Raw genomic sequence first — 24,712 nt, forward strand, 5'->3', positions numbered from 1 at the left:
TATTCCTACCGATTTTTCATATGCCTACCGATTCACAGATGACCGCCCTGAAACTACCGATTTTCCATTTATCCTACCGAAAATCACAGATATTTGATTTTTCAGTCGTTTAAATTTAATCTGTGGCGCTTGGGATGCTGTTGCAAGGATTGCTACCCTCATTTGTTACTTATCGCGCTGATGCACGTTTGTTTGCCTGGCACTTTTTATTTTTATCCGTTAAAATGTAATGTTCATAATAAGTAGAAAATGTCAGTTGCGTGGATGCCGAGAATTGCTCGTCAAAGAAAATCATTTAAATTTGAATTTGAATCTCGCTGTCGGCGGTCAAAGCTTACCCGACAGACAAAGAGAATGAAATTTTCTGGCGAGGGGTAAGTAGAAACACACAGTGGGGGTCCGGCATAAGATCGGATCGGAAGTCCGTTGTTTTAGGCTAAAAATTAAAAATGGCGGATGGAGCGCTACCACGGAAAGAATGCGCTCTATTGCATGCCTTTAAAATGCACGAGGCGCTCTCACTGAAAAGAACGCTCACTCGCGCTGTTTCATTGTATTTTCCTTATACCCCTTCCTTTCCGTTTCTCTCGGCTTGCGCTGCGCTGAATTAGTACCCCACTTGATTCCAGCGAGTTGCGCTGCGCTGGACTGAAACCCCCTCCCGCTCGTTTCTTTCTTAGCGCGCTGTGCGCTTCCCTTCACGGACTTGGTGCACCCGAATCAAAAGAAAAACTTTAACACAACAAACTTGGTTTATAAATATTTTATCACTTTTATTGCAAATTAAACGCACATTTCAATTCATAGCTTCACACAATCTTACTTCAAACCTCACACATTATTTATAAAAGAAGCACACTTTTTCATTCTCTATGCTAGTAGGGTAAAAAGAAATTGATCGTTAAAATAATTGATTAAATTTGAATGGTTGCGTTCTCAACAGTGCTCCTGCCGAAATCTGCCAATATAATCTGGCCACACTGGCTGTCAGATGGAGGCGCGCGCACCGCATGACGTTTTGAGCCCCGTGAGCCGTGTGTGCCTAGCGGGCGAACAGCAAACCAAAAGTTATTCTTTTTTTCTCAAAGAAAAGGGAAATTGGAAAAACATTTACAAATAAGAAATAAGAGAACGTATTTATAATTTCACTGAGCGATAAACCCAATCAAAATACGCCCTAGAAATTCAAAAGAGAATCTCCAATTTTGATTGTTGTCACGTTTCACTGGGCACTCGGTTGACAGCTTCGGCTAACCTCAAATGCGCAAACAGAAAAGAAACCGCTCCGTACGCCTGTTGTAAACAAACCCCTTCGAATCGTTGCAGTTTCAGCGCTGATAGAAGTTCTGGTGTATTTTACATTCGATCGGCATCATGTCGGATAAGAAGGTAAAATAGGCGAGCTTACATTGTACCAAAGAGATCCAAAATTAATCAATTCCCTCTCACGCTCCTTTTCTCCATTTCCACAGCCAGCGGCATCCGGCAATTCGACTGGTGGTGGTGGAGGAAGTGGTGGCGGCGGCGGCGGAGGCGACAATAAAGAAAAGCGACGAAAGGAATCCATCCTCGATCTGAGCAAATATCTGGAGAAGACGATACGGGTCAAGTTTGCCGGTGGACGGGAAGCGGCCGGCGTGCTGAAGGGTTACGATCCGCTGCTGAACCTGGTGCTGGACAATACGATAGAGTTTTTGCGCGATCCGGACGATTACAAGCTGGCGGACGATACGCGGCACCTGGGGCTGGTGGTGTGCCGGGGCACGTCGGTGGTGTTGATCTGTCCGCAGGATGGCATGGAATCGATACAGAACCCCTTCATCGCCCAGGAAGGCTAGTGCGGGGAGTGTGAGGAAGCAGTGCAGGTACGGCGGGTGGTGTGTATCGAGAGAGAGAGAGGCGGCTGCCACACGCTGCACTTACCTGTGATTGTAGCCAGTTCCTTCCGGTGGTAAACGAAAGCTCTGGATCGCCGGAAGAATTCATCGTTTCTCATCGTTCTTTTCATCCAACAAACTGTTTTTTGGTTACTAGCCAAAGGATTTGTTACAGAAAGCTCCATTCATCCGTTATGTTACATCTTTCGTTAAACTTTTCTTTATACACCATTCCGTTACTATTCATACATTCACATTTTCTCCATTTTTTGTAGCCCCAATCATGAAATTCTTAACCGAAATGGTCCAGGTTGTAGGAACAAGGAACTGCCGAAGGAAATGTAGTGGAAAGGGGTGAACGAGACGAACGCAAAATCTTAACTAGTTTCTGGAAGAGAGATCGGTAAATCGATCAATTTATTAACTTATGCTTAAGTAACTTACTCCTAACACTTCTACCAGAACTCGAGTGTGGAAAACGACTTTCCCCACTGCCCCCGTCTGGGCTTTGATTTTATCGTTCGTCGCAGACACACTCACACACTCCCACGGTGGTGCCTTTTTCCCGCGGTCACGGGCCAAACCGCTAACAATAGTTGTTAAAATTATAACTCAAACAAAAATAGCACAGAGGAAGCATTTAAGCCACAACACAACAGAACAACAAAGTACATATAAAACAAAAATGGTGGAACGTTCGAACTCCTACGCCACGTGTTGTGGTGCAATTGTGGATCGACGTTGCCCCAACCAAGCTCGCCTACTTAACTTCTAATCGGTGTTGAGTTGATTCTTCGTGTAAATAAATTCCAACCTACTCGAAACACAACCACAGCCACGCTCCTCTGCTCAGTCCAATCCGAACTCATTCCGTATCCATGGATACTGTGCCGGACATTCGTTGCAGGTGGAGAGGTAGCGGTCCTGCTGCAGGACGCGACTGTGCAGCTTGCAGGTGCGGGGCAGATTGCACGCCTGCTCCTGCGGGTCGAGCTGCTTCGGGCGGCACTGCCACGGCTCGAAGTGGCCGAGCTGGTTCGAGGTGGTCGGATTGCGCATCCACTCGATCGCCTGATGGTTGGTGACGAAGTACACATCCGGATACTTTGCCATATCGTCCAGGAATCTCTGCAGAAGACGGGACAGAAGCGGTTACTTTTCGGAGCACTTTTTGCCGCGTAGAGAGCACCCAGCAATACTCACCAGGAAAGCGTCGAGATACTCCTGCTTGCGGAACCACGTGGAGTGAAAGTACAGGCCCAGCGGTGCCCGGTTCGAGTGATAGTGGCGCTTAAAGTTGTGCACAAACATCCGGTACACGTCCTCGCCGTTCATGTGCGGCGGGCAGGTGTCCACCATGCCGCACGTGTACTCGCCCGCCTCGAGCTGGTTCATCACCAGCTCCCAGATGCCCGGGTAGCTGCGGGACGGACAGTACTGGTTGTTGCCGTTGCACGCGTGCGGCATCTTGTAGTCGAGCGTGTACGGCCACAGCGGCGGATTCGAGAACGGGGCCACCATCGACGAGTCGTACACGAAGCCAAACTCCTTCATCATCAGAAACTGTCTGTTCCAGCCGACGCGCAAAAACGGCACCCGCATCCCGCGCAGCTCCTCCATGCGCACGTTCGAGAAGCGATTGATAATGTTCGCCTGGCCCACCATCTCGTCGAACCAGTCCTCGATGGTGGCGTTGCGCGACCACCACTCTTCCGGCCCCCGGTGTGTGATCGAGTGGACCGCAATCTCGTGCCCGTCGTTCCACGCCCGCTGCACCTGGGCGTAGTTGGTGTACTGGTGGGAGATGAAGAACGTCGCCCGAATCGGACACCCGTTCGGGTTTTTGCGGCCCGGCGTGAAGATCTTCTCCGTGTACAGCTCCCAGTTCTCGAAGTTGATCGCATCGTCAAAGGTGAGCAGAATCATCTGCGGCGTGTGGTAGCGCTCCAGCCGGCCCGGGATGACCGTACCGTCCTTGGAGCAGAAACAGTCCGGCAGCTCGCACACGGACAGATCGCACGGGTCGGCCGCGTTCGGATCGTTCTCCACGTCGCACCAGCCCTCGTCCGAACCGTCCTCACAGTCGACCGAACCGTCGCAGAAGTACTCGTTCGGTAGGCACGTCCCGTCGCCGCAGCCCAGCTGTGACCGTTCCTCACATTTGGCATTTTCCAGCAGCGGTTTTGGAACGCGCTTCTCTGCCAGGGGAGGCGAAACAAAAAAGGGTGGTTATTTATAACGGTCATTTTAAAAATGAAAGTCGAAGCCTAGGACGTCCATGCGGCAAATCGAAGTAGGCTTCCTCTCGCAAAATGCTTCCCATTTCGATGTGTGCAGAACCTCCGAAACCCGTTTTTCAAATTCTAAACCTAAATATGCTTTCATTTTAGTGTTTTTGATATCTGGACCTACCTGCTGTAACGTCGCAGTTGTCCACATTCTGCTTAAAGTCGCAGATTTGCCGCGACACATCGAACAGCAGCCCGACGGAGCATTTAAACTCGAACACTTCCCCGTCCAGGCAGAGATAGTACTTGGCACACTCGGCATTGGTCCACATCTTGTGCTCGGGTCGGTCCGGATTTCTGTTGATCGGACCAAAAAAGAAGTAAGAAATAAGTTCCTCTAACTGAAAAGAATGCTTTCGAGAAGCTATCTACTGCATGCGGGCATGGTTTCGAACCAGCAAGGAAAGGAAAATGGGGCCGTAAAAAACACCAGCAGCAAATCCACCCCTACATGCAAAAGGGAGACAAAGGAGCCGCTGCGTGCATGCGTGCCACACCGCGGACACTGACCTGTAAAACCGTCCATCCTCGAGGCAGAGAACCGTGTTTTTGAGACTCCGTTTCACCAGATTGCCACCGTACGCTGGAAGAAAGAATGGAAAGAAGAGTGTGGGGGGAGAGATAATTGACCCCCCAAAAAAGTTGGTGAGTAATAAAAAGCAGAAACAAAGGTACTTAGAGTAACTAAACTAGCTTGCATAGCATAGCAGAAGAAAACAATCATCTTTCACATAAAACGACCCCCCCTTCAAGGGGAGTTTTCCGATAAACAAAAGACTCAAACAGTGGAACCATTCGATATGGAAAAGTGTTTTCTTCGTAAGCATGCGATTCTTTCCCCCCGGGGAGCCTCTTGCTTGTGAGAGGACCACGTGGAGATGAACAACACAACAGCGCCAACAGCAGCAGTTTCCTATTGCGCGTCCGCAAAATGAGGCTATCCGTAGCGTTTGCAATAAAGATTTTCCCTCCCAGTGGGTGGTGGTGGTGGTGCAATTCGCATTACCTCGGCGGGTGGAATAGTAATGAAGGAAGTGGTGAAAAGAGTTTAATGAGCATTTTTATGTGATTGCGTTTGCGTTTAAAATGGGTTGCGCACAGAGATTTGAAGCGTGCGCAAGCTGCACAGAAATCCACCGTAGAAATTGGTGGCTTTATTTAATACAGCAATAATACAGCTTTGTGATGTCATCGTTAGAAAGGTGTGACTCTTTTCAAAATGTCGAATTTATGTCCCCCCAATTTTTAGGCTTTTTGAAATGTGTACGCAAACTCTTGTGTAAAGAACATATTGTCCCGTCGTCTGTTGTCACTTTCATTTTTTAGCCTTTCCTGTCCCACCATTGCAATGCTAATTAGACTGTACTCGCTCTGTTATTCCTGCAATGGTTTCAACTACAGAGCGCTTTTTCTTATTGGTGCTAATTCAATCATATTTCTACATCCATTACAGTAGGCGTGTGCGTGCCAGTGTGCATAGTTTGAGCGGCAGATTGGGTTGGTGGATATTGCGTGAACCTTCCCAACCGTGAACCGCGTACGTGCGTCTGTGTGTGTGTGGCCGTTAGAGAATCGAGAATGGGAAGCTGTTGCTGTTTTGTGTCATATCCGGTGCAACACATGTACGTGTAAAGTGGCTTTTTGTGCCACTTTTTGTTTATTACGAAACACGGTCATCATGCACTACAACAAAAAACCCAACAATTTGAAGTGAGATACGGAGACATACCGAGAAAAACAAAAAAAAAGACGATTTCGAGTACTTCGCCGTCATGTGCACACTTAGCCGTACGATATCGATGTGTTAGGTTAAAGATCGCGTCATTAGTGATTAGTGCTAAACCCATTCTCCCATTTACTCTTCCAGCTCAACGGCATATTTCTCCACACAGTGTGCTGTGATTAGATAACCTCCAACCGCACCAAGTGTGTCTAACCATCATCGGTGCCATTTGAGGTGGTGCTTCAAGAGAGGCCCAAACATGTAATTACGACAACTTGTTGACCGGCCAAAGGCGTATAGGATGCCGATGCCATCTCTGCCAGCACCGACCCTTAACTCCAGCTCACGAAATTGTCCCTTTCTGGAAGTGATTTGCGCACAAACAATATGGCAGCATTTAGGATCTATTTTCACATTACACGTGACACACCGATGTTGAGGTACACCAGTCCGGCCGTTTAGTTATGAGACGCTGCAACTGCGTTGTTGTTATTCAAATGTAACTGGTGGGACGTACTTCACCCAACCTTAGTGTGATCTTTCACAAAAAGCCTGTCTTCCCGAGTGGACGGCTCCCAGTGGTTAACATAGTGCCGTGGGAAAACATTGCCGACGCCTCTTCAGAAGCTGTTGTGTCCCAAGCCTGTCCCAAGGCAGCAGTGGTGGGGTTTATCGTAAAGGAAAATCTTCAACATTGACCATTGACGCGGTTGCTGCACTATCGGACACGGTTGATCTTGTCCCGTCTGAACTGCATCTGCCAACCTACCGAGACGGTGGAGTGAATGTGCAGTTTTGCTGTGCGATTAAAACCGGAAATGGAGATAGCGTCACAGACCCTGCGGGGGGTCGTTAAACGACGGGGAGAAGGCTTTGCGGTGGAAAATTCGAGCAACTTGCCTTGGTTGACGATGATAAAGTAGCAGCAGCCGCTGGCAAACCCACACGCAAGACGACGACAAGGGCCGCTCTGGCAGGTTGAAAGATCGTGGCCGTTAAGTGACACGGCTTGCAGGTCCCCCCGGATCTGGTTCGCTTCAGAAAAAGCAGCGGGGACGACAGCACGGGGAGGTTCAGGTGAAATGAATTTGTAATTCAATTTTCCATGTCACCATGGTCTTCTGGTTTCCCCGGGCTTCGAGACGGAAAGCGGCCGATTCGAACGCATCGGTTGGATGGAACCGTTGGAAACCGTCATAAATACCGTTGATCGGGGAGGAAAAAGTATACACGATGGTGCGATGGTTCCAGTCTGATTTACATTCATATTCCTCCCCTCCCCCTTTCGTTATCCCATACACCACTCTTCCTCCTTTCAACGTTGGTTCGTTCGTGCCATTTCAGTGCCTTTCTATCGTGCTCCCTCCCTCGTCCCTTATCTCCCCACACGCAGCCAGATTTTCCACGGCGAGCGAGTGTCATTTTCCAGGCTTGTTGTGTTGAGTCGAGTGCGGTGTGTTTTTCTTCCCTCTCGTTAGCTTTTCTCTTTGTTTTTCATTGATCCCGGGCTCTCCTCTTCTCTCGACCGTAGCAGCGGGCGCGCGCGCACAGTCGATCGTTTACTTTAACGATTCATTAATTAATTATGGTCACGAGCCGCTGTGGCCGGTTCTGGTTGGCGGTGTTTTTGCTGCTGCCACTGCTGCTGCTGTTGCTTCTGTAAGCAATTTTCCGAGTTTGTTTTTCTCGTTTACTTTAACACTTTAGCGGTATACACTGAGTCGAACAGGTTGTTTTGCCGTTTTTGTGTGCAGAAATGCATTTCTTGCTTTCTTGCTTGGTGTAATAAGACACGCGGTGATGCAGCACCCCAAAAGAGAAGCTTGTTTTGCAAATAGACTCCTTGTGGATGAGTAGAACCATCTAGTTGGTTTTTTAGAGATCATATGGAATGGATCTCGTTGGTTGTTAGGCTTTCGTAACTGAGACTTCGCTCTGAGGGAAGCTCTACGAACAGGTGTTTCGTTAGTGGTTCAGTAATGAAGAGTTTTTGATACTTTGAAGCATATTGGGCATATTGGAAGCCAATTGTTAGCTCTTAACGCGTCAAACCAGTTTAATAAATAAATATTTTATAGAAGGGGTTACTAAAATGAAGAGGTTCTACTAATGTGATTTTGTATCTTTACAGGGATTTCCAGAAGTTCTCATAGCTGTGGGATGCTTTATTGACTCTTTCTTGCGTGAAATGAACCTAATGTAATGGGAATTGGACTCTATAGCACCCATGTTGGGCAAATTCAATTAGAATTCCATAAGAGCTTATTTCAATAGGAGTGACATAGAGTCCAAATTCCAACATATGAAGTTCACTTCCCATAGGAAATAGTCGAGTAAGTGTCCCACAACTATGAAGACCTCTTAGAAAGCCCTGTAAATTATAAAAATTATCAAAATTTGAAAACAGCTCCTCTGTTAGACACTTAGCTCGTGTGTAGCTTAACTGTTTGTTTATAGTTTCAAACCAAATGTGCGCTGCTTGTACTGCAAGATTGCACATAAACACAGCTCACACTCCCCGCCGGCGTCCAGCATCGTCTTCCTGTTGTTTACGAGATTATGGCTAACAACATCCCGAACACGAGTATACATAAACAACTCTACCCTGCCGACCCGGCGCGACTGTGTGTGTGTGCCTTGGCCTTTCCATTTCCCTTTTTTTCGCCAACACTTTTCCCGCCGTTCGGTGCGTTTCAATTCGATTCAATCGCAGCACCGGCAGGAAGACGCATTTTCTCACCCCACGTTTCCGGCTGCCTATTGCTGACTTCTGCCGCTGCACTTAGAGGGAGGGAGGGTTTTAAGTTTCTCTTCCTGCAGCATGGAACAGGTGTATTTAGTTTTTTTCCTTCTTCTTTTGCTCCGGTTCCCATCCCTCTGCCCTGCACTGAAATCGAAATCCCACGACACTTCTTTGCGCGAAATGATGTGGCTGCTAGTCGTTGCATGCATGCACTTTTTAGCCTTCCCGCTCCGGGCTCCCCTTTTCGTGCGGGTCCGGCTCTCCCGTCATCTGTTGGCAAGCATTATGGGTGAGTTTTCTAAAATTCCATCCCACCGGAACAGCGCGACTTCTCCCCTCCCCCCCTTCTCCCGGGGTCCTAATTTACGATCCATTTACTGCACTCGCATGTATCTCGCGGGTATCGCATGCGTTAGAGGTAGAAGTAGAGAAAACTCCTCCCCACCACCACGGGTACAAATTGTGCAGAAAAGTGACCTACATTAACCTTCGATTCGCTGTGTGTCTATGCACTGCAGCAGGATGCAGTTTTCCACCGAAAACGAATTGGCCCGCTGTTGCTACCTGTTAGACGGCGTTCGATCGCACTGCTAGAGCTCGATCTATGCAAAGATAATCCCATCCCGGACCCAGCGCTGCCCCATCAACCTACCATTTCCAGTGAAAGTGACCGCGAGCGTCAGCAGCGTGTAGCATAAAAATAGACCCATTCCGGTTGATTTTTTGTTGTTGTTGTTGTTGTTGTTGTGTGTGTGCGTCGTTACGCTCCTTCTCTCCTTCTGGTCTTCCGATGTCACCGCTCCGATGGTCGTCTTCCTTAGAGAAGCATCCAAAAGCAAACGCGCGCGCAATCGCTTGACGAAGTGTGCACCCCCAGAGAGGGCCCAAGATCGATGGTTGTTGTTTGGATGCAGTAAAACTGGTACAATAAATTATGTATCACTTCACCACCTTGCCATCATCACCGGCCATGAGCGGCCGTCCCGCGGACACGTGTTTTGCTGGCGTCTTTTCTTGCACTTCTTGCACACAACCGTTCTGGAAGCTTTCACAGTTTCACTTTCCACTCTACAAACGGCACGATCCTGCCGATCTCCTCCACTGGCTGGCTGAAACCTAACGCAACGATTGGAACCGCCTTTGGGCAAAAAAAAAAAACGCGTATCACTCGCGCCGAATCGCACGGGCGGGTTATGTTTCGCAGCCGATGCTGCTGGCGGGTCCGATTTTGTGCGACTTTTCCACTTTTACTTTCACCATGCACGCGCCACCGCGCGCCCCACACACACACAAACACGCGCGTTTCGGGGTGGGCGGTTGAATGTTTCTGTGTGTCTGCCGTGTAGTTCCGATGGGATGAGGAGGAGACGGTTACGTTCCTGTTGCTTCTCTTTACTCTAATCCTGTTGCCACTCCTTTCACTTGGAGCGCAAAAAAAGCGCACGCACCGTAGCAATAACTGGTTTTTTTTCCCTTGCACCGTTCAACGCTAGGACCTTCGCAGGCGCTTTCTTTTCCGGGAACTATAAGAACGATGTCCACTAGCAAGCACTACTACTTGTTCACACAAAAAAACCACTTGAAGAACACAAAACGCGCACCAAAGCACACGCGCACGCACGCAGGGAGCAGCACCGATGTTGAAGCACGTGCGCACGCTCCGATCTCTCGCCGGTAAATGGGGGAGCATTTCAATTAAACCGTTAGTTTTATAACATCATCCTCCATCTACCGCACGGGCACGGGCGGTATGCTCTGCTCTGCGACGGCACATGGCGCAAGCCCGCTCTGAGCGTGAAGCGTTGGCGCAAAGAAAGTCGTCGAGGCGCGCGCGGGATATGCAGCAAACGGCAGCAGCGACGATGCTGCGAGAGCGAAGAGATGAAACTTTCCTTTCCGCTGGTGCTCACATTCGTTCCGGTGCTAGTTCCGTGTGGGGTGGTTTGCTTTTTTGTAGTGAGACGATGTCTTTGTTATATTTCGAAACATTTCCTCTTTTTAGTAGCATTTATTTATTTTAGAATATTACTTACGATACTTTGAATTAGATTCTTCAATCTTTGTGTGTCCCATACGTGTCTAATTTCTCTCACAAGTCCCAGCTCTTTATCTGCATTGGAGAGAAGCGCACGACACACGAAGATTTTGCACGTTGCCGTAGGTCAGGGAACGGAAACAGCGTCGGTTGCGTCGTGACGCGCCACCAAAGTGGTTTAATTGCCAGCGATGCGTTTTCTCGCATGTTTCGAATCTGGTTCAGTGCTCATTTCACTTTTCATTTAATTTTATTTCACAAAAAAAGAAACGAATTAATGCAAATGATGATTGGTAATTTCTATAACAATTCTATTTCATTATTGTGAAACGTTGCTTCAATGCATTCGCTCTAATGACATCTGTATATGAGTCCGATGCGCAATTCTCCAAAAGACCCTGAATAGGTTCAACATATTTTCAGATTATAGGAAACGTATCGCTTTACTCTCTGGTTGTTGTCCTAGTCCAAAGGTTCGAGTTAACCATTTTAAGAATAACTGTTGGAATTATTTCTAACTTTTTACTATTCTAGAATGTTCCGTCAGCTTGCCTGCCTTGGCCTAGGAAAATATTTCTTTAGTAATTCTGTACAGATGTGACATCATATTGTTTGGTACAAGAGCGACCAACTCTTCGAGATGTTTCAAGTACGTTTCATTGTCACATTCCTAGAGGTTCGGCGCGGTTGAGACAATTCCAGATAAATTCATTTCCTAAACAAATACCAAAAAGGGGAATATATTAATAATGTTTCAGTTTTGGAGTCCTGTCTATCGGGACTTCCATTGTTCAATGTAATTGTCTTGTTAATAAGAGGCGAAAGAACTCCGTTGGAGCCAAAGCCTCTCTAAACTATTCCAACAACAATTGTCTTGTTAATCAACCACAGCTCTACTAACGCAATAGAATCTGAGGTTAGGAAGTAATATGTGCAATGTTTCAATGAAAACGGAAACCTCAAGAGAAACTGGAAAACCTAGAGTATTACAAATTCGTAAGAAAATATAGAAAAGATACAATACCGTATCCGTATCCGGTTTGCCTTCAGGTGGATCTGGTTTCACGTCTTCTAGACCATTCTGGTCTTGTTTAACATCGCTGCAATGTAGCTTATTGTCTGATTCCGACATTTTTATCTTTTTGCAAACGTACCAAAGCTTTTTCCAAACGTTTTCCGTATAAAAATTTATCATCAGCAGTAGCAGCAGGGATGAAGCTCGCGAGGCTCGCTTGCAATGAAAAGCCGTTGGTGAAAACGAAAATGTAAACAAACCAACTGACAGATTGTCGCTCAAATTGCGCGATAATGAAATGGTGAGAATTTTTCACTAATTCCACAACAGAGTTTCCTTTTACACTTCTGGTTATTTTTAAAATGTTTTTTAGATATTTTTGTACATATTAATTATCCATAGGCTGTTATAAAAAGAAAATTGTCAGACACATTTTACCATGGAGGGCTTCCACCGTGCCGGAATCAGCTGTCACGATGACAGTTTATTTACAAACAAACAGTTGCCCTAGCGGCTTGGAGCGTGCAAACCGAAAAAGAAAAATAATCCATAAGAATTAGACCTAAATTATGTTAGTAAGTGCAGATGCATAATTTACCCGCACCAGTAATGTATTCTTGAATCGCACCTGTAATCAGTATTGTTTGTGGGAAGCCGAAGCCAACAGAACTGTGTCCCACACACATGCCGGTGTGTGTGAATGCTTGCCGGGGTAAAAAATAAGATAAGAAAACGTCCGTCCAAAACTCCACCACTCATCACGGTGCTGCGTGCTCGTGTGCAATCGTTGTGCATTAAATATGCTGCTACATAAAACAGTGATATGCGTGGCGCTTGCCGCACTGTTTTGCCATGTTGCCTTCGCTACCCTTTCGCCGTCCGATAAGAACAAAAACAAGAAAGTGAAGGAGCTTAAAGTAAAAACTGGCCCCCAGCCAACGAACGTGTACGACCGGGGGCTGGTGCAGGGAGAACCGTCCGCGAAGGACATCATCGTGGAGAATGCGGCCTACTTCCAGGACACGTCACTAAAGCTGTTCGAGGGCAAAGTGCTCGGGTTTGTTACGCCGGTAGGTGTGGAGCTGGGGAAGTGCCGTCTGCGGGGCGGATGTTTCTTATCTAGAATGTAGTTCGTTCACGTTTAGCCCTTTTTCCCGCTTGCAGTGGAACAACCATGGATACGATGTGGCCAAATTGTGGGGTCCTAAATTTGACTACGTGTCACCGGTTTGGCTGCAAATCTTACGGAAAGGTCCGAAGAAGTACGAGGTAGCCGGTGTACACGATATCGACGATGGGTGGGTGAAGGACGTGAAGAAAGCGGGCTCAACGATCAACAATCGAGGTAGGATGGCACTAACAAACATGCCGTAAACGGATTCTATATATCATCTTTCTCCCTATTTTTAGTTATTCCTCGCGTTCTGTTCGATAAGTTCACCGATCGGGACTTTTCGCAGCTCCTTACCTACCCGGAGGAACGTACCATCGTCGCGAAACTGCTGCTAGCAACTGCCCGGAAGCATCGGTTCGATGGTTTGGTGCTCGAAGTCTGGTCACAGCTGGCGGCGCGTGTCGAGGATAGCTATCTGATCGGGCTGGTGGAGGAAATATGCAACACACTGACCGCTGCATCGTACGATTGCATCCTGGTCATTCCGCCGGCACGCAAGGAAACGTACGACCTGTTCTCCCGCAAGCACTTTGAAGCGCTCGAACCATCGGTCACGGCGTTCTCCCTAATGACGTACGACTTTTCGAGCGTCCAGCGACCGGGAGCGAATGCCCCACTGTACTGGGTGCGGAATGCCGTACAGCACGTCTGCCCCGACGGCGTGGACCGGATGAGGGAGAAGCGGGCCAAGATTCTGGTCGGACTGAACATGTACGGAAGTGATTTCACTCCGAACGGTGGGCAACCGATTGTAGCGCACGAATATTTGGCCCTGCTCAAGCACCTGAAGGGCCATCTGACGTACGACGAGCATGATGTGGAGAATTTCTTCGAAGTGAAGTAAGTTTTTCGGGTGTATGTCAGTTTTTCTTCTATTCACTGCGTTTCCTCTTTGTCAGAACCTCCAACGGACGCCATATGGTATTCTATCCGACACTGTTCTCCATAGACGAAAGGCTAAAGCTGGCCCGCGAGCTTGGCACCGGCATCTCGATCTGGGAGCTCGGGCAAGGGTTGGACTATTTTTATGACCTTTTCTAAAACGATCTATCGCCTACCAAACCAATGTTGGAAATGTTCTCTATTTCGGATATTAGAGCATACCTTTAAAGCAACAACATGCACAAGCGCATCCGAATAAGGCTTTTATCTAAAAAAAACACTATCAACGATAGCGCCCTAAAGCAATAATTCAGATTGTTTCTGTCTCTCTCTGTCTTCTTTCTGTTATCTTTTTCGATGATACATTATTCGAGCATATCTTAAACGAAATAAGAAGAATAATGTCGGAACATGCCGCCGTTCGGTTGGTGCTTATGTGATACGATAATTAAAAAGTAGATGACAATTAGCAATTAGAGCAAATATGTTAAAACTGATCATAAACGCATCGCCGGAGATGGGGGAGACACGATAGAGGGCCCCGCCCACTGGCGAATCCATGCCCTAACCAGCCGTTGCCTTGCCCCGGCCACGGAAACCCATCATCGATTCCGGGCCCTTCACCACGCGGTACATCAGCTCCCAGCACATCTTCGCCGGCAGCAGACACTTGAGCGGCAGGAACATGCGCACGTGGTCCGGCAGCGTGCAGTTCACCTCGTTCTTGAGAATCGAGCGGACCATACTGTCGGCGACGTACTTCGGCTCGAGCATGGGAAACAGGCGCGGCTTGCATCCCGCAAACATGCCCGTGTTGATGTAGTACGGACACACCAGCGTCATGTGGATGTTGTCGTAACCATGAGTCTGCAAGGGAGCAGGAAGATTAGAAGTGCTTGAGAAGAGTCAATCAAAGAAGGCGCCTTACCTTCAGCTCCGAGTAGAGGGACTCGTGGAAGCCTACGCAGGCAAACTTGGTCGCACTGTAATCGGTGCAGCCGTACGTACCGAGCAGTCCAGTAACCGAGCTGACCGTAACGATGTGGCCACTGTTGCCGTTCATCATTTCCGGCAGGAAGGCACGTGTGGTCTAGAACGGAAAGAAGCCGTTTGTAGCATGCAATGACGATTGAGTAATTGGCCATCCACCGCAAGAAATACTCACCCAATAGTGCGACAGAATGTTGACGGCGTACGTACTCTCGATGGCCTTATCGGATAGATCCCAGAGCGTGCGGCAGGCGACGATACCGGCATTGTTGATCAGCACCTGCACGTTGCCCACTTCCTGCTTCACCTTCTTGGCCGCTTCGTACACCCGCTCGCGCTCGGAAATGTCCACCAGATAGGCCCGGCAGCGGTAACCTTCCGCCTCCAGGGCGTCCACCGTGCCCTGCAGTGCTGTCGGAAGAGGGTGAGAAAAGAAAAATGTTCCATTAATCGTTCCCGCATGGCATGGAAGACAACAAAAACGTGTTTAACACTGTGATCGAATGATAAATGAATGGCCCCGGTAGCAATCAATCAGGCAGCATAACATTAGCCGGCAGCAAGATAGTTTTACATCCTACGGGCGGGATGGTTTAACATGAAAAATTGAATCATCGGTGGCGTTTAGTCAAAGTGTCATAGCTGAAACCGTCTCTTCGAAGGTCAGCTCAAGTAAAGAGGTAAGCGATGTCGTCTTTAAACGATTGACAAAAGGCATGAAGTGGGGTTTGGTTTCACTAATCTTTGCGCCATGTTTTTGTAGGCCCCCGAACCCCACCCGAAGGCCACTCTCCGTTGGTTACAGGTAACCGTTTTATCCGCTCCGATAACGCCACGCCGGATAATGGAGCGGTCGCGACTCGGCTAATGGAGCATTGTGAGCATTGGGTGTAATTATTTGCTCTCGCGTCATAACCAATATCCATTAAAACGCTTCGCTTGATCGCTTCATCTCGACTGGCTTGGAGCAGTCGCTATGCAAATTTTATGCTGTCCCCGCTCGCTTCCAACGTCGCTACGAGGCACATGCGCTAGACAAACAAAACTTCAGCGTCACTTCAGTGACACACGGTACTCGCGACGGGACGTGCGTGTGTTTGTTTACCCAATCGGGGGGCTCCACACCGGGGTGATCCGTCGAGGGTCTAGACTTGTTGCATCCTGCCCGTCGATGACGGTGGACCTTCCTTGTGCCTTGTGTCTCCGTTGCATCCGGAGCTGGGCTGGTGATTGTCGTAACTGAGAATGGGTTTCTCTATTCACTTGGCTCAATCTGCATAATATTGGCAAATAGTGTGAGCCCGTTTGGAGACGGTCCAACCTGGTTATGGTTCGGTTTTTTCGTAAAATGTTGATTAATTTAACGATTTGCATTGATTTTGGATCCTATCTCGCTGTTGCCTAGCGAGCAGGATGTGAACAGAAACGGGGGGAAATTTGATTTTGATTTTAAATGCCTATTTACATAATAGTTTTTTAATGGGTCATTTGGCTTGGTTTCTGGGCCTGAAATTATGGCGTCATGCAGGCAAGCTCCGGTCTATTGTTGGTTCTTGTTTGATGATTTCATTCAGACAAGCGAATGTGGCTGGTATTAAATTAAGTTCTTGGAATGCATGAAGTGCTGTGAAAAATAGCATCATACTATTAGAGCCTTCGTTGCACAATGAAGTAACGAACGAAACGTATTTTTCTACCCGCATCATCACTTGGTCACTATCATCACACTTTACAAATGTGAAATGTGAATAGGTAGAAATTATAGAAAAAGTCATTAAAAACGAATTAAACCACGGGAAGGTACCATTTTGACGATCAGGTGTGAAGTTTAATATTGACGATCATCAACTTAACGGGTCGCCCACCTAGGCGGGCACCCGTTAAATAACACTGCCCAAAAACAATTTACAGCTCGTTGGGGGAGTAAAAAACGCATTTGATGCTTTTTTTTCTATTTTTCATATACGATGAGCTCCACACCATGTTGATCTCCTTGTCTTTATTGGCCTTTTTAGTCTTAAATAGTGCCACAAAAAAGCATGACTTTGTAATCTCCTTTTCTCTTTCGTTGAAAAGGATCGTGGCGAAATTTCAACAAATCTCGCCCAGTTCGCGATTCATCGGAACAGGTATTTTTCCCAGATAATCTCTTTTGTCCTTGGAATCTGTAAGATCGACGTTAGAAATCAAGCCGGCAAATTTACATGATAAAACATGCCGGCACTGATACGGAACGTGTTTAACAGCAAGCATTATTGAAATGAGTTATGAAAGAAACAGGGAGTTTTTAGTTTTTAGTAAACCATCCTCGACTGATCTTCTAAGGCCACCAAATCACATCCAAATCAATCAACAACCCTGCCTGTGGTCTAATAAAAGCCCAGACATTGACACAGTTTCGCCAAACGTAACATTTTGCACGAACTAATTTGCATAGTATCATCGATTTAATTAGCCTTCCCTGTTCGGCAGGGGCCAATCTTTTTTGCGCGATCGCTAGATCTTCCGCTTCCGCGCATGGTGTGCCGCGGTTATCGGTGAAACTTGATCAAATCGAAAGTGGTGTGTGGTATAAGAGTTTTGCGTAAACTTTAGACGGAGTTGGCCGCTAGCTCATAAAGTGCGTCCTTCGCAGCCATAGTGTCTTGCCGGTATCGGCGTTGCGTAAAGTGGAGAGGCTGCAGCTGGTCAGATCGACATGGTGTGGTATTTCAACAAGGGGTAGCATCAGAAACTGCGTAGAGGAAAGTGACATTTAAAAACAGTCAGGTTCCCATGGAGATGGACAAACCATCCAAGTAGCAAATACAGAAGACAGACTTCGCGAACAATGGAAGACATTGTTATCATTTCCTTATAGTTCTTTAACCGGAAATGTGTCTGGTTCTCGTATTGCTTGCTAAACCTATTAAAATGCTCATAAAATTTTCATTCCACAAAAATTGGCATCTCCAAAGGCGCCCGACTGCCCGGGGCTGCTCTATCATCTCACGCACCCATCCGTGCAGATTATGCTTGAGGGTTTTTGCTTCACACCTTCACGCATGTCATCATCACAGTTGGCACCGGCACTGCTCCAACGCACCGGCTCTCTTCAATAGCTTGTGGTCCGCCGATTAACATCAATCAAAAACTCCCTCTCCATCCCAAACGTTTCCCAAAGCTTCCGTCTCCGGAATGCTGCAATCTATCAAATCGGAATAAAAAATCAATCTGAAAGTCTCCCGGAACGCACCCCGAAAAAGTATGAATCAAGCTTATGTTTATGCACAAGCAATCCTCCCCCCGGCGCAACGAACTTACCATCCTTGTTTATGTCCCAGATGACGACGCGGGCTCGGAGGCGCGCAAAGTTCAGTGCCAACTGTCGGCCCACACCGCCACCGCCGCCCGTAATCAGCACCACCTGTCCGGATACGTCCTGCGAATGATGAAACAAGCGGCACGTTAGAGTGAATGAGGGAAGGCAAGAAATCAATGAAAGAAGAAAGCATCAAACGGACGATGGGGAAGGAAATCAATCAATGCAACCATCAAACACAAGACACCTGAACAACGCCTGAAGGCAGTGAAATCGATCGTCCCCCAGTGTGGGTTTGCGCTTTTTGGGGTGTGCGCGCAAAAGGGTGTGGTAAATAGGATGAAACTGTTGCCCAAACACTGGGGTGGGGTAAAAAGGTAAACGAGCACAAGGGTTCAAAGTAAACAGTCATACCATGTCAACATGACACACTTTGCAGAGGAAGGGCTGTGTCGTTAAGAATGATTTCCAATGAAGATGTGATGGATTTGCTTTGCGTTGACCTTTCCGTGGTGCCGCACAAGAAGGATGTGTTTGTGTGTGTGTATGTGTGTGTGTTTGTGTACACGTTATCGGGTGATCGTAATGCTGATCAAGATCACGGTATATCACGTTGTTCGTAGAAAAAGTTTGGTGCAATTAAAATTGCTTACTCAGCAAAGCTTTCCATTTCACCGCAATCTTAAAGACTACGAACGCTTTCGATTGTCTCTTGCAACCGTTTTAAGCACAGGCCATTTTCTTCGGTAATCTTATTGCATTATCTCGCCCGTGACTCGCTGCGACATGTTCCGCTGAACTGGCCAACTATTGATTGATGATTGATTGACTGGTGCCGGTGCTGCAAAGGCCCCCTGGCCATGTCACTAATTACAAATGAAACCGCTCGAGCGTGTTTGGACTTCTGTTAGATGGGGTAGAAAATTCATAAAAAATGCTAACCGCAACCTTACTTAATCCATTCTTTAAAAAAACACTCTTTGGAACGACCCAAAGCCACTTTGAAACGATTCAATTGTTCTGTGGAAAGGCTGAACCATACACAGCTCATTACTGGCCCGGGTGCTGCTAGCGGGTCCGTACATGTGTCTCATACTAAAGTGCCTTTTTATGACTTACGACGTACGATACGTTTCCTGTACCGCGGCCTGTTAATGGCCTGTCAAACAAACCCTTTTTTCGAACGCCCGTACGTACAATGGCCCGTGTTACCGAAGTGGGTGTCTCCCGAGCTTCTTGAGCGATCGTTCGTTCGGAGGCGAAGCAAAACAACGGTGTAAGAGAGCTCGCTGTCTGTCTGTCTGTTTGCGAATTTGTCAACCTTTGGTGCGGTCGTCCGCCAAGCCTGGAGGATACGTGATGACGTGATGCGTGTGGTTTTTAGCGCCCTTGCTTTTGTTTGTAAGCTGCAAGATGGTTCAATTGCAAGACTGCACCACACACCCACAGCGACTGTTTGCACTTGAAGATGATGAAGATGAGGCTTATGAAGACGAGGTTTTGCCCCCTCTTTGCCCCGTAACGTAAAGTGGTCGTGGTTCACTCCATAGACACCTGGAGTGCTAATACGTAAGCAAATCGTTCGAACGCAATAGATAATTCGATTTTAATAAGTCACCGCAGAGACACCCCAAGTGTGCACGTGTCACCCGGGTCTGTGTAGCGCCAGCGGTCGGGGTTTATGTCGTCGTGTCGCGCGTAATTGCCTATTAGTGTTAACTGAAGGGGGCGGGGAGGAGAAAGTGCACTCCTGCCGCGGTGATCGTGATCACCACGGGACACAAGAAATGGGGATGGAGATGGTAATTTCAAACCATCACCGCTAAAGCTGTATTTCGCCGCAAAATTTGGGGTTCGTCGCTTGCAAACGCTCACTCGCGCTCGTTGAAGTCTTTCGTTTATTTTGGTGGGCGAAATTTATTCAATTTTGCCCAAAACGCACCACGATTTTGACGGCGAGGAGAGCCAGATGTGGGTCACCGTTTCGTTCGTGAAGCGTAAGAAAAAAGTACTTTCGCCCGCTCGGATGTAATTGACATTTGGTCGACAAATAATACACGAAAAGTAGTGCCGGTACAGAAAAAGCACAACCGGTTCCATTTCAGGTGCTTCAGCATGTGTGTGTGTGTGAGAGAGAGAGTGTTCCGTGGTAGCTGATGTCATGCCGCTTCAAATGGGGAAAAGGGAATGGACCCTAGGGCGCTAAAGCAATTGTCCCAAAAGTCTCAAGGGAAGGGTGCGATTGTTGCAACGATCTTCAAGGAGATACGCCCGGAGGAGAGTTTAAAGTACAGCCAGCCTTGGCGTGAATGTAAGTGTGCAGTTTTTTTGGTTTGGGGGGATTGTTTTGTTGCTTCCACTCACTCTTACAGCACTGTGACTTCCACGCATTTATATAAGTCGTTGCTGTAATGGCAGAGGGGTTAACGTTGTTTAAAATTCACTTCGCCAGGAAGGAACTTTTACACATTACCCTACCATCGAAACGAAGATCATTAACCTCATCAACTTAAGCTCAAAAACAGCTGCATCTTATTTTGAAACCTCTAGCTACGCTCCTCCTGGTTAAGTAACCAGAGCACCAAGAGCAGAAAGCAGAGCAAAACACACGCTAAAATCGTACACTTCCCTCCATTCCCGTCACCACTGCACCAAGTTTCCGGCAAAACATGGCGCCCGTAATTGTCCCGGCCCGACCGCTTGTCACTGTGTCACTCGATGGTGGCGATCGCATGGTGGTGATTGATCTAATCAACGCAAATCAACGATCACTTAATTATTGCTCACCGTTTAGTGTATCTCTGTCCCTTGTGAAACAAAACGGTGACACATAAGGCGAAATTCGCTTTGATCCCCAATCATCGCCCCGATCAGTTGGCTATGATCGTTGTACGGCCTTTTCTCTTTTGCTTAGATGTTGAAGGTGATGGTGAGGTTGACACGTGTGCGCCTGCGAGTTCAACGACATGTGGGGCCCCGGTTTATGCAACGGCTTAGAAAACAGCGTAAAATTCGGTGGACAAGACAAACTCCACAAACCCGCTGGGTGGGATGGAATTGTTAATGAAATCGTTCGAGCGTACGAATGAAGCTGCAACGGAGAGGCAGATGAAGAAGCAAAACAAAACGCAAAAACTATTTGAAATTTATACACATTCTCATTCATTTGAGTTTGACGGCGGGAGCAATATTACGCATTTACTTTCTCATATCGTTGCTGCATTTCGCAACGTGGTGTAATGCTAAAACTAAATTCAATTAACAAAGAAACCTTCAGAATCCGATCTTTAATCTGTTCGAGAGAGAAAGAGAGAGAGAGAGAGAGAGAGAGAGAGAGAGAGAGAGAGAGAGAGAGAGAGAGAGAGAGAGAGAGAGAGAGAGAGAGAGAGATATTGTTTTTGTTTGTCCCAACCACTTCGCTAATGATCAAATCCATTCGATGGCCAAAGCAAAACAGTTAATGAAGTGAAACGAATCTGCCCAAACACCCCAGCCAAGCTAATTAATTGATGAGAAACGAGCAGCGTTTTTACCTTTACTGGTGATGCACAAAAAGATTAGTTTTTGTTGCTTTTCGCATAGTAAAAAAGGCATTAAAAGAAACTTATTTTTCTTTCCTCATCTCATGTGACAAAAACATAACCCTCCCTGCAATCTGCTGCATCTTCTTTTCCATAGAGCGAGTGTCGTTTTGGTGATGGGTTAATGGCAAATGTGTGACGAGTGCGCTAATTTCTTCTCCATTTGTTGACCATTTCGCTTTGGCCGATCGCCCAAAGCCATGCCCCAGTTACGGGGCTTTCGTTGGAGTGAACAAGAAACGTCAACAGTAGCATTGGTACATTGTTGTTGAAATGAAATGCATCCCTATAGGTCGTGCCCAATCACTTCACACCGTTTTCATTCTTATAGATTGCTTCACATTCTTCTTTTAAGTTGCGTTAACTGACCAGTTCACGTTAATATCAAACACGTGCCAACGTTCTTCGCTATTAGTTCTTCTTCTCCGTTGACTGTTATTTTAAGCACAAAGAAAAATAGAGAGAGAGAGAGAGAGAAAGAGAGAGAGAGAGAAAGAGAGAGAGAGAGATAGAGATAGAGAGAGAGAGAGAGAGAGAGAGAGAGAGAGAGAGAGAGAGAGAGAGAAAGCAAAACTGTGTTCTGAATGCATGCAAATTGCATAAAAAGGACAGTAAAAGGACAGTAAAGGGTAGCTACATAAGTTAAAATTCACCTTCACGAATAAGAAAAAGAAAGAGAGAAAAAGAAAGAAAGAAAAAATAGTAAAAGTAACAAAAACCGCAAAAAAAAAATATTGAGATAAACAAAACCGTAAATAATCGAAAGAGAAGAAAGAGGTGAAACGAAATGCTAAAAGAATGGTAAACAAGTGAAGTGAATCCCCGTCAAACTACGATCCTGTCGCGACGCTATCGATCGTGGGTCGTACATTATTATTCATGTAGAACCGGTCCAGCCGGTGATCGCTCGACATGAAACGATGGTACAGCGAAAGACAAAAGCATCTCTGGTATGGTTCCCAGGCGTGCGTTTGAATGCCGGTCGCATGCCGCCAGAAGCCAGAATTCGCATTTTCACTTTTCACTGAACTCATGTTTTTGGGTCGTAGGCTCTCCAGTAGGTCGGCATCGTGTGGCGTGTGCCTGTTGACATTCCCGTTGATAAGAACAATAATAATAATAATGCTAGAGAGTGAATTTTGATCTTGTTTGGATGGCTTTCGCTTCTCTGGCGATCATTATAGCCCCCTCCCCAAAAGTGTTGAAATAAGAAAAGAAAAAACGTTTGTATCACGTGCCTTTGCTTCACTTCTTGTTGAGACTTCTTCTTATCGCATCGCTTGCAGCAACAAGCTCAAAATAGAGGCACGATCAATCCATCGATTTTAATCGAATTTCTTCCCCTCCCCCCACAAACTGGCGGTGCACATCGAATCGCATTCGTTTGGTGGTTTAATTCGCGGTGAAAGCTGCCCGCTGCAAACAAAACTACGCTAATAGGCCACCCATTCCGATGCAGCTACGGTGCATTTGCGTCCGTCGCCGGTGTAGCGAATGTGTGTGGCTCACTGTGCAGTCGATCAGTACCCTCAAATTAGCTTCGCATTACATACCTTTTTGCGAGAGTGTTGTAAATTTTGAAGAAACTTTTTACATGCAAACAGCTCAAACGCTTACTTGAGAGCCTTCTATCTGCTAATAAATAATACTTGCGCATTCAACCTATCACGTTAAAGCAATAACGCGATAGAATGTGCTTGCAATAATGAAAGGTTGCGAAAAAACGTGACGAGTAATAATTCTCTATTGTCAGCCGACTGAATGCAAATCTAATCATTGAGAAGAAGATCGTTCGTTAGGGTGAATAAATTAACGCGTCTGCTTGGGTGGGTTGAATAATTGCTCCAGAGTGTGTGTCAAGCAAGGTCGTGCTGTATTACGCACAAGAATGGTTCGTTGATTGAGATACGAAATTTGGAAAAATACTTCACCTTTTTACACATGACAGACGGATAACAGTTAACCTTTACGTACACGCATGGAGTCGCTCCTCACAAGTGTCTCATCATTATGTTTGTTACCTCGTCAAGTGATGCGTAAAAGCAACATCTTCCATTGCGGTAATTGTATATGTTTCCAAGGCCACGTACAGTGAAGTATACACGTGGAGGGCTGTTTTTTTACATATTTATACGCACAATCTCATCTCAATTACGCTTTTGTAGTTTAAGCACACGTTCCCGTGTTCAACGCCTGAACAAGGTCAGAGGGAATGATTGAATGTTGTTTTGATACCCCCCTCGATCGCGATACGAGATACGATCGCACATTTCTTCACACGCATAGTTTGGAGCGAATTGGCGATTACAATCGATGCCTAACCACCACCTACCTTTAGCTTCCGAAACTGGTACGGCGTTAGCGTCAGCACGATCGTTTCCAGTGTGTAGTAGATGGACTTCGCGAAGAAGATCAGCAGATCGATCAGCAGGGAAAGAAAGTGATCGAGCGGATTCTCGTACAGCATGTCACGCATTCGTAGCACCATTTTTGCGGCTCTGTTTGGAGGGGGGTTGGGGGAGAGGTGTGACAAAAAAAAATCGTGGGGTCACTTTCAGATGATCGTTAAATCATCCCACTGAAATGCACAGCAAGCACCGACCCGAACACTTTGTATTTTTAGATATGCGTAGTGAGTTGCTTTCTTCTCACTTTGTTACACTCTCACTTGTGCAAAGATGCAACGCACTTTTGTTAAGATAACTTTCTGCTCAAGAAATGTATCTAACAAAACAACCACACAACACTTTAATTTAGCCGACAAACGAACAACAAGCACAATGAGCAGCAAATGCCGTTGAGCTTCACAAAATGGCAACCTCTTGTTCCCGGTTCGCCGTGTTCTCTTCACTCGCTAGCTAGGAATCGGGTCAACCTCTTGGCTTCCACCTCGGTAGAAAGCACCACTTCGGTGCTTGGAGCTTTCTTTTTTTTTCTACCCTTTCCGATTCGTCGAAACGGTTGAGTACCGTTTTTTGCCCGCTGGTCCAATTGTCCGCAACGCTCCACGAAAGATGTGCTTATTCATAACTCTTTAATCCACTCATCCCATACCCTCCTCTCAGCTTAACAATGGTAACCCAGCATGCAATACAAACAAGTT

At 46.8% G+C, this 24,712-nt stretch overlaps 4 protein-coding genes and 2 long non-coding RNA genes across 6 annotated transcripts; 4 read left to right on the top strand and 2 right to left on the bottom strand.

Annotated features, from left to right (window-relative positions):
- The first annotated feature begins 1,170 nt into the window (after positions 1 to 1,170).
- On the top strand, positions 1,171 to 2,706 carry LOC120900947 (U6 snRNA-associated Sm-like protein LSm7). Its single transcript, XM_040308585.1, has 2 exons — positions 1,171 to 1,389; positions 1,473 to 2,706. Exons 1-2 carry the CDS (start codon positions 1,375 to 1,377, stop codon positions 1,836 to 1,838), a joined length of 381 nt encoding a protein of 126 aa, XP_040164519.1. The 5' UTR covers positions 1,171 to 1,374; the 3' UTR covers positions 1,839 to 2,706.
- LOC120900945 (chitin deacetylase 1) lies at positions 2,263 to 9,560 on the bottom strand. The gene is made up of 5 exons (XM_040308583.1): positions 9,284 to 9,560; positions 4,676 to 4,748; positions 4,290 to 4,462; positions 3,081 to 4,075; positions 2,263 to 3,005 (listed from the first exon to the last, which is right to left on the bottom strand). The coding sequence occupies exons 1-5, from the start codon at positions 9,339 to 9,341 to the stop codon at positions 2,727 to 2,729; spliced, it is 1,578 nt and encodes a 525-aa protein (XP_040164517.1). The 5' UTR covers positions 9,342 to 9,560; the 3' UTR covers positions 2,263 to 2,726.
- On the top strand, positions 4,459 to 12,143 carry LOC120900949. Its single transcript, XR_005739264.1, has 3 exons — positions 4,459 to 4,810; positions 11,865 to 11,982; positions 12,055 to 12,143. It is a non-coding gene; the product is annotated as an uncharacterized LOC120900949 (long non-coding RNA).
- LOC120900948 lies at positions 5,603 to 6,496 on the top strand. Its single transcript, XR_005739263.1, has 2 exons — positions 5,603 to 5,953; positions 6,033 to 6,496. It is a non-coding gene; the product is annotated as an uncharacterized LOC120900948 (long non-coding RNA).
- Positions 12,144 to 12,163: 20 nt separating the features above from the next.
- LOC120900944 (chitinase domain-containing protein 1) lies at positions 12,164 to 14,050 on the top strand. The gene is made up of 4 exons (XM_040308582.1): positions 12,164 to 12,751; positions 12,846 to 13,026; positions 13,092 to 13,695; positions 13,755 to 14,050. Exons 1-4 carry the CDS (start codon positions 12,482 to 12,484, stop codon positions 13,894 to 13,896), a joined length of 1,197 nt encoding a protein of 398 aa, XP_040164516.1. The 5' UTR covers positions 12,164 to 12,481; the 3' UTR covers positions 13,897 to 14,050.
- On the bottom strand, positions 13,988 to 24,395 carry LOC120900946 (short-chain dehydrogenase/reductase family 16C member 6). Its single transcript, XM_040308584.1, has 5 exons — positions 23,942 to 24,395; positions 18,031 to 18,148; positions 14,903 to 15,138; positions 14,666 to 14,827; positions 13,988 to 14,604 (listed from the first exon to the last, which is right to left on the bottom strand). The coding sequence occupies exons 1-5, from the start codon at positions 24,095 to 24,097 to the stop codon at positions 14,302 to 14,304; spliced, it is 975 nt and encodes a 324-aa protein (XP_040164518.1). The 5' UTR covers positions 24,098 to 24,395; the 3' UTR covers positions 13,988 to 14,301.
- Between the last annotated feature and the right edge of the window lie 317 nt (positions 24,396 to 24,712).

This window comes from Anopheles arabiensis, chromosome 3 (assembly GCF_016920715.1).
Source record: "Anopheles arabiensis isolate DONGOLA chromosome 3, AaraD3, whole genome shotgun sequence".
NCBI classification, from domain to species: domain Eukaryota; kingdom Metazoa; phylum Arthropoda; class Insecta; order Diptera; family Culicidae; genus Anopheles; species Anopheles arabiensis.

Excerpts from the sequence above, each read along its gene's own strand:
- LOC120900945 (XM_040308583.1), bottom strand. The coding sequence starts at position 9,341 with ATGGGTCTATTTTTATGCTACACGCTGCTGACGCTCGCGGTCACTTTC. Across the intron at positions 4,463-4,675 it reads GAGGATGGACGGTTTTACAG|AAATCCGGACCGACCCGAGC; the intron begins GTCAGTGTCCGC and ends TCCGATCAACAG. Across the intron at positions 4,076-4,289 it reads CAACTGCGACGTTACAGCAG|AGAAGCGCGTTCCAAAACCG; the intron begins GTAGGTCCAGAT and ends CTCCCCTGGCAG.
- LOC120900946 (XM_040308584.1), bottom strand. The coding sequence starts at position 24,097 with ATGGTGCTACGAATGCGTGACATGCTGTACGAGAATCCGCTCGATCAC. Across the intron at positions 18,149-23,941 it reads ACCAGTTTCGGAAGCTAAAG|GACGTATCCGGACAGGTGGT; the intron begins GTAGGTGGTGGT and ends CATCATTCGCAG. Across the intron at positions 14,605-14,665 it reads CCCTCTACTCGGAGCTGAAG|ACTCATGGTTACGACAACAT; the intron begins GTAAGGCGCCTT and ends GCTCCCTTGCAG.
- LOC120900944 (XM_040308582.1), top strand. The coding sequence starts at position 12,482 with ATGCTGCTACATAAAACAGTGATATGCGTGGCGCTTGCCGCACTGTTT. Across the intron at positions 12,752-12,845 it reads TGCTCGGGTTTGTTACGCCG|TGGAACAACCATGGATACGA; the intron begins GTAGGTGTGGAG and ends TCCCGCTTGCAG. Across the intron at positions 13,696-13,754 it reads GAGAATTTCTTCGAAGTGAA|AACCTCCAACGGACGCCATA; the intron begins GTAAGTTTTTCG and ends CCTCTTTGTCAG.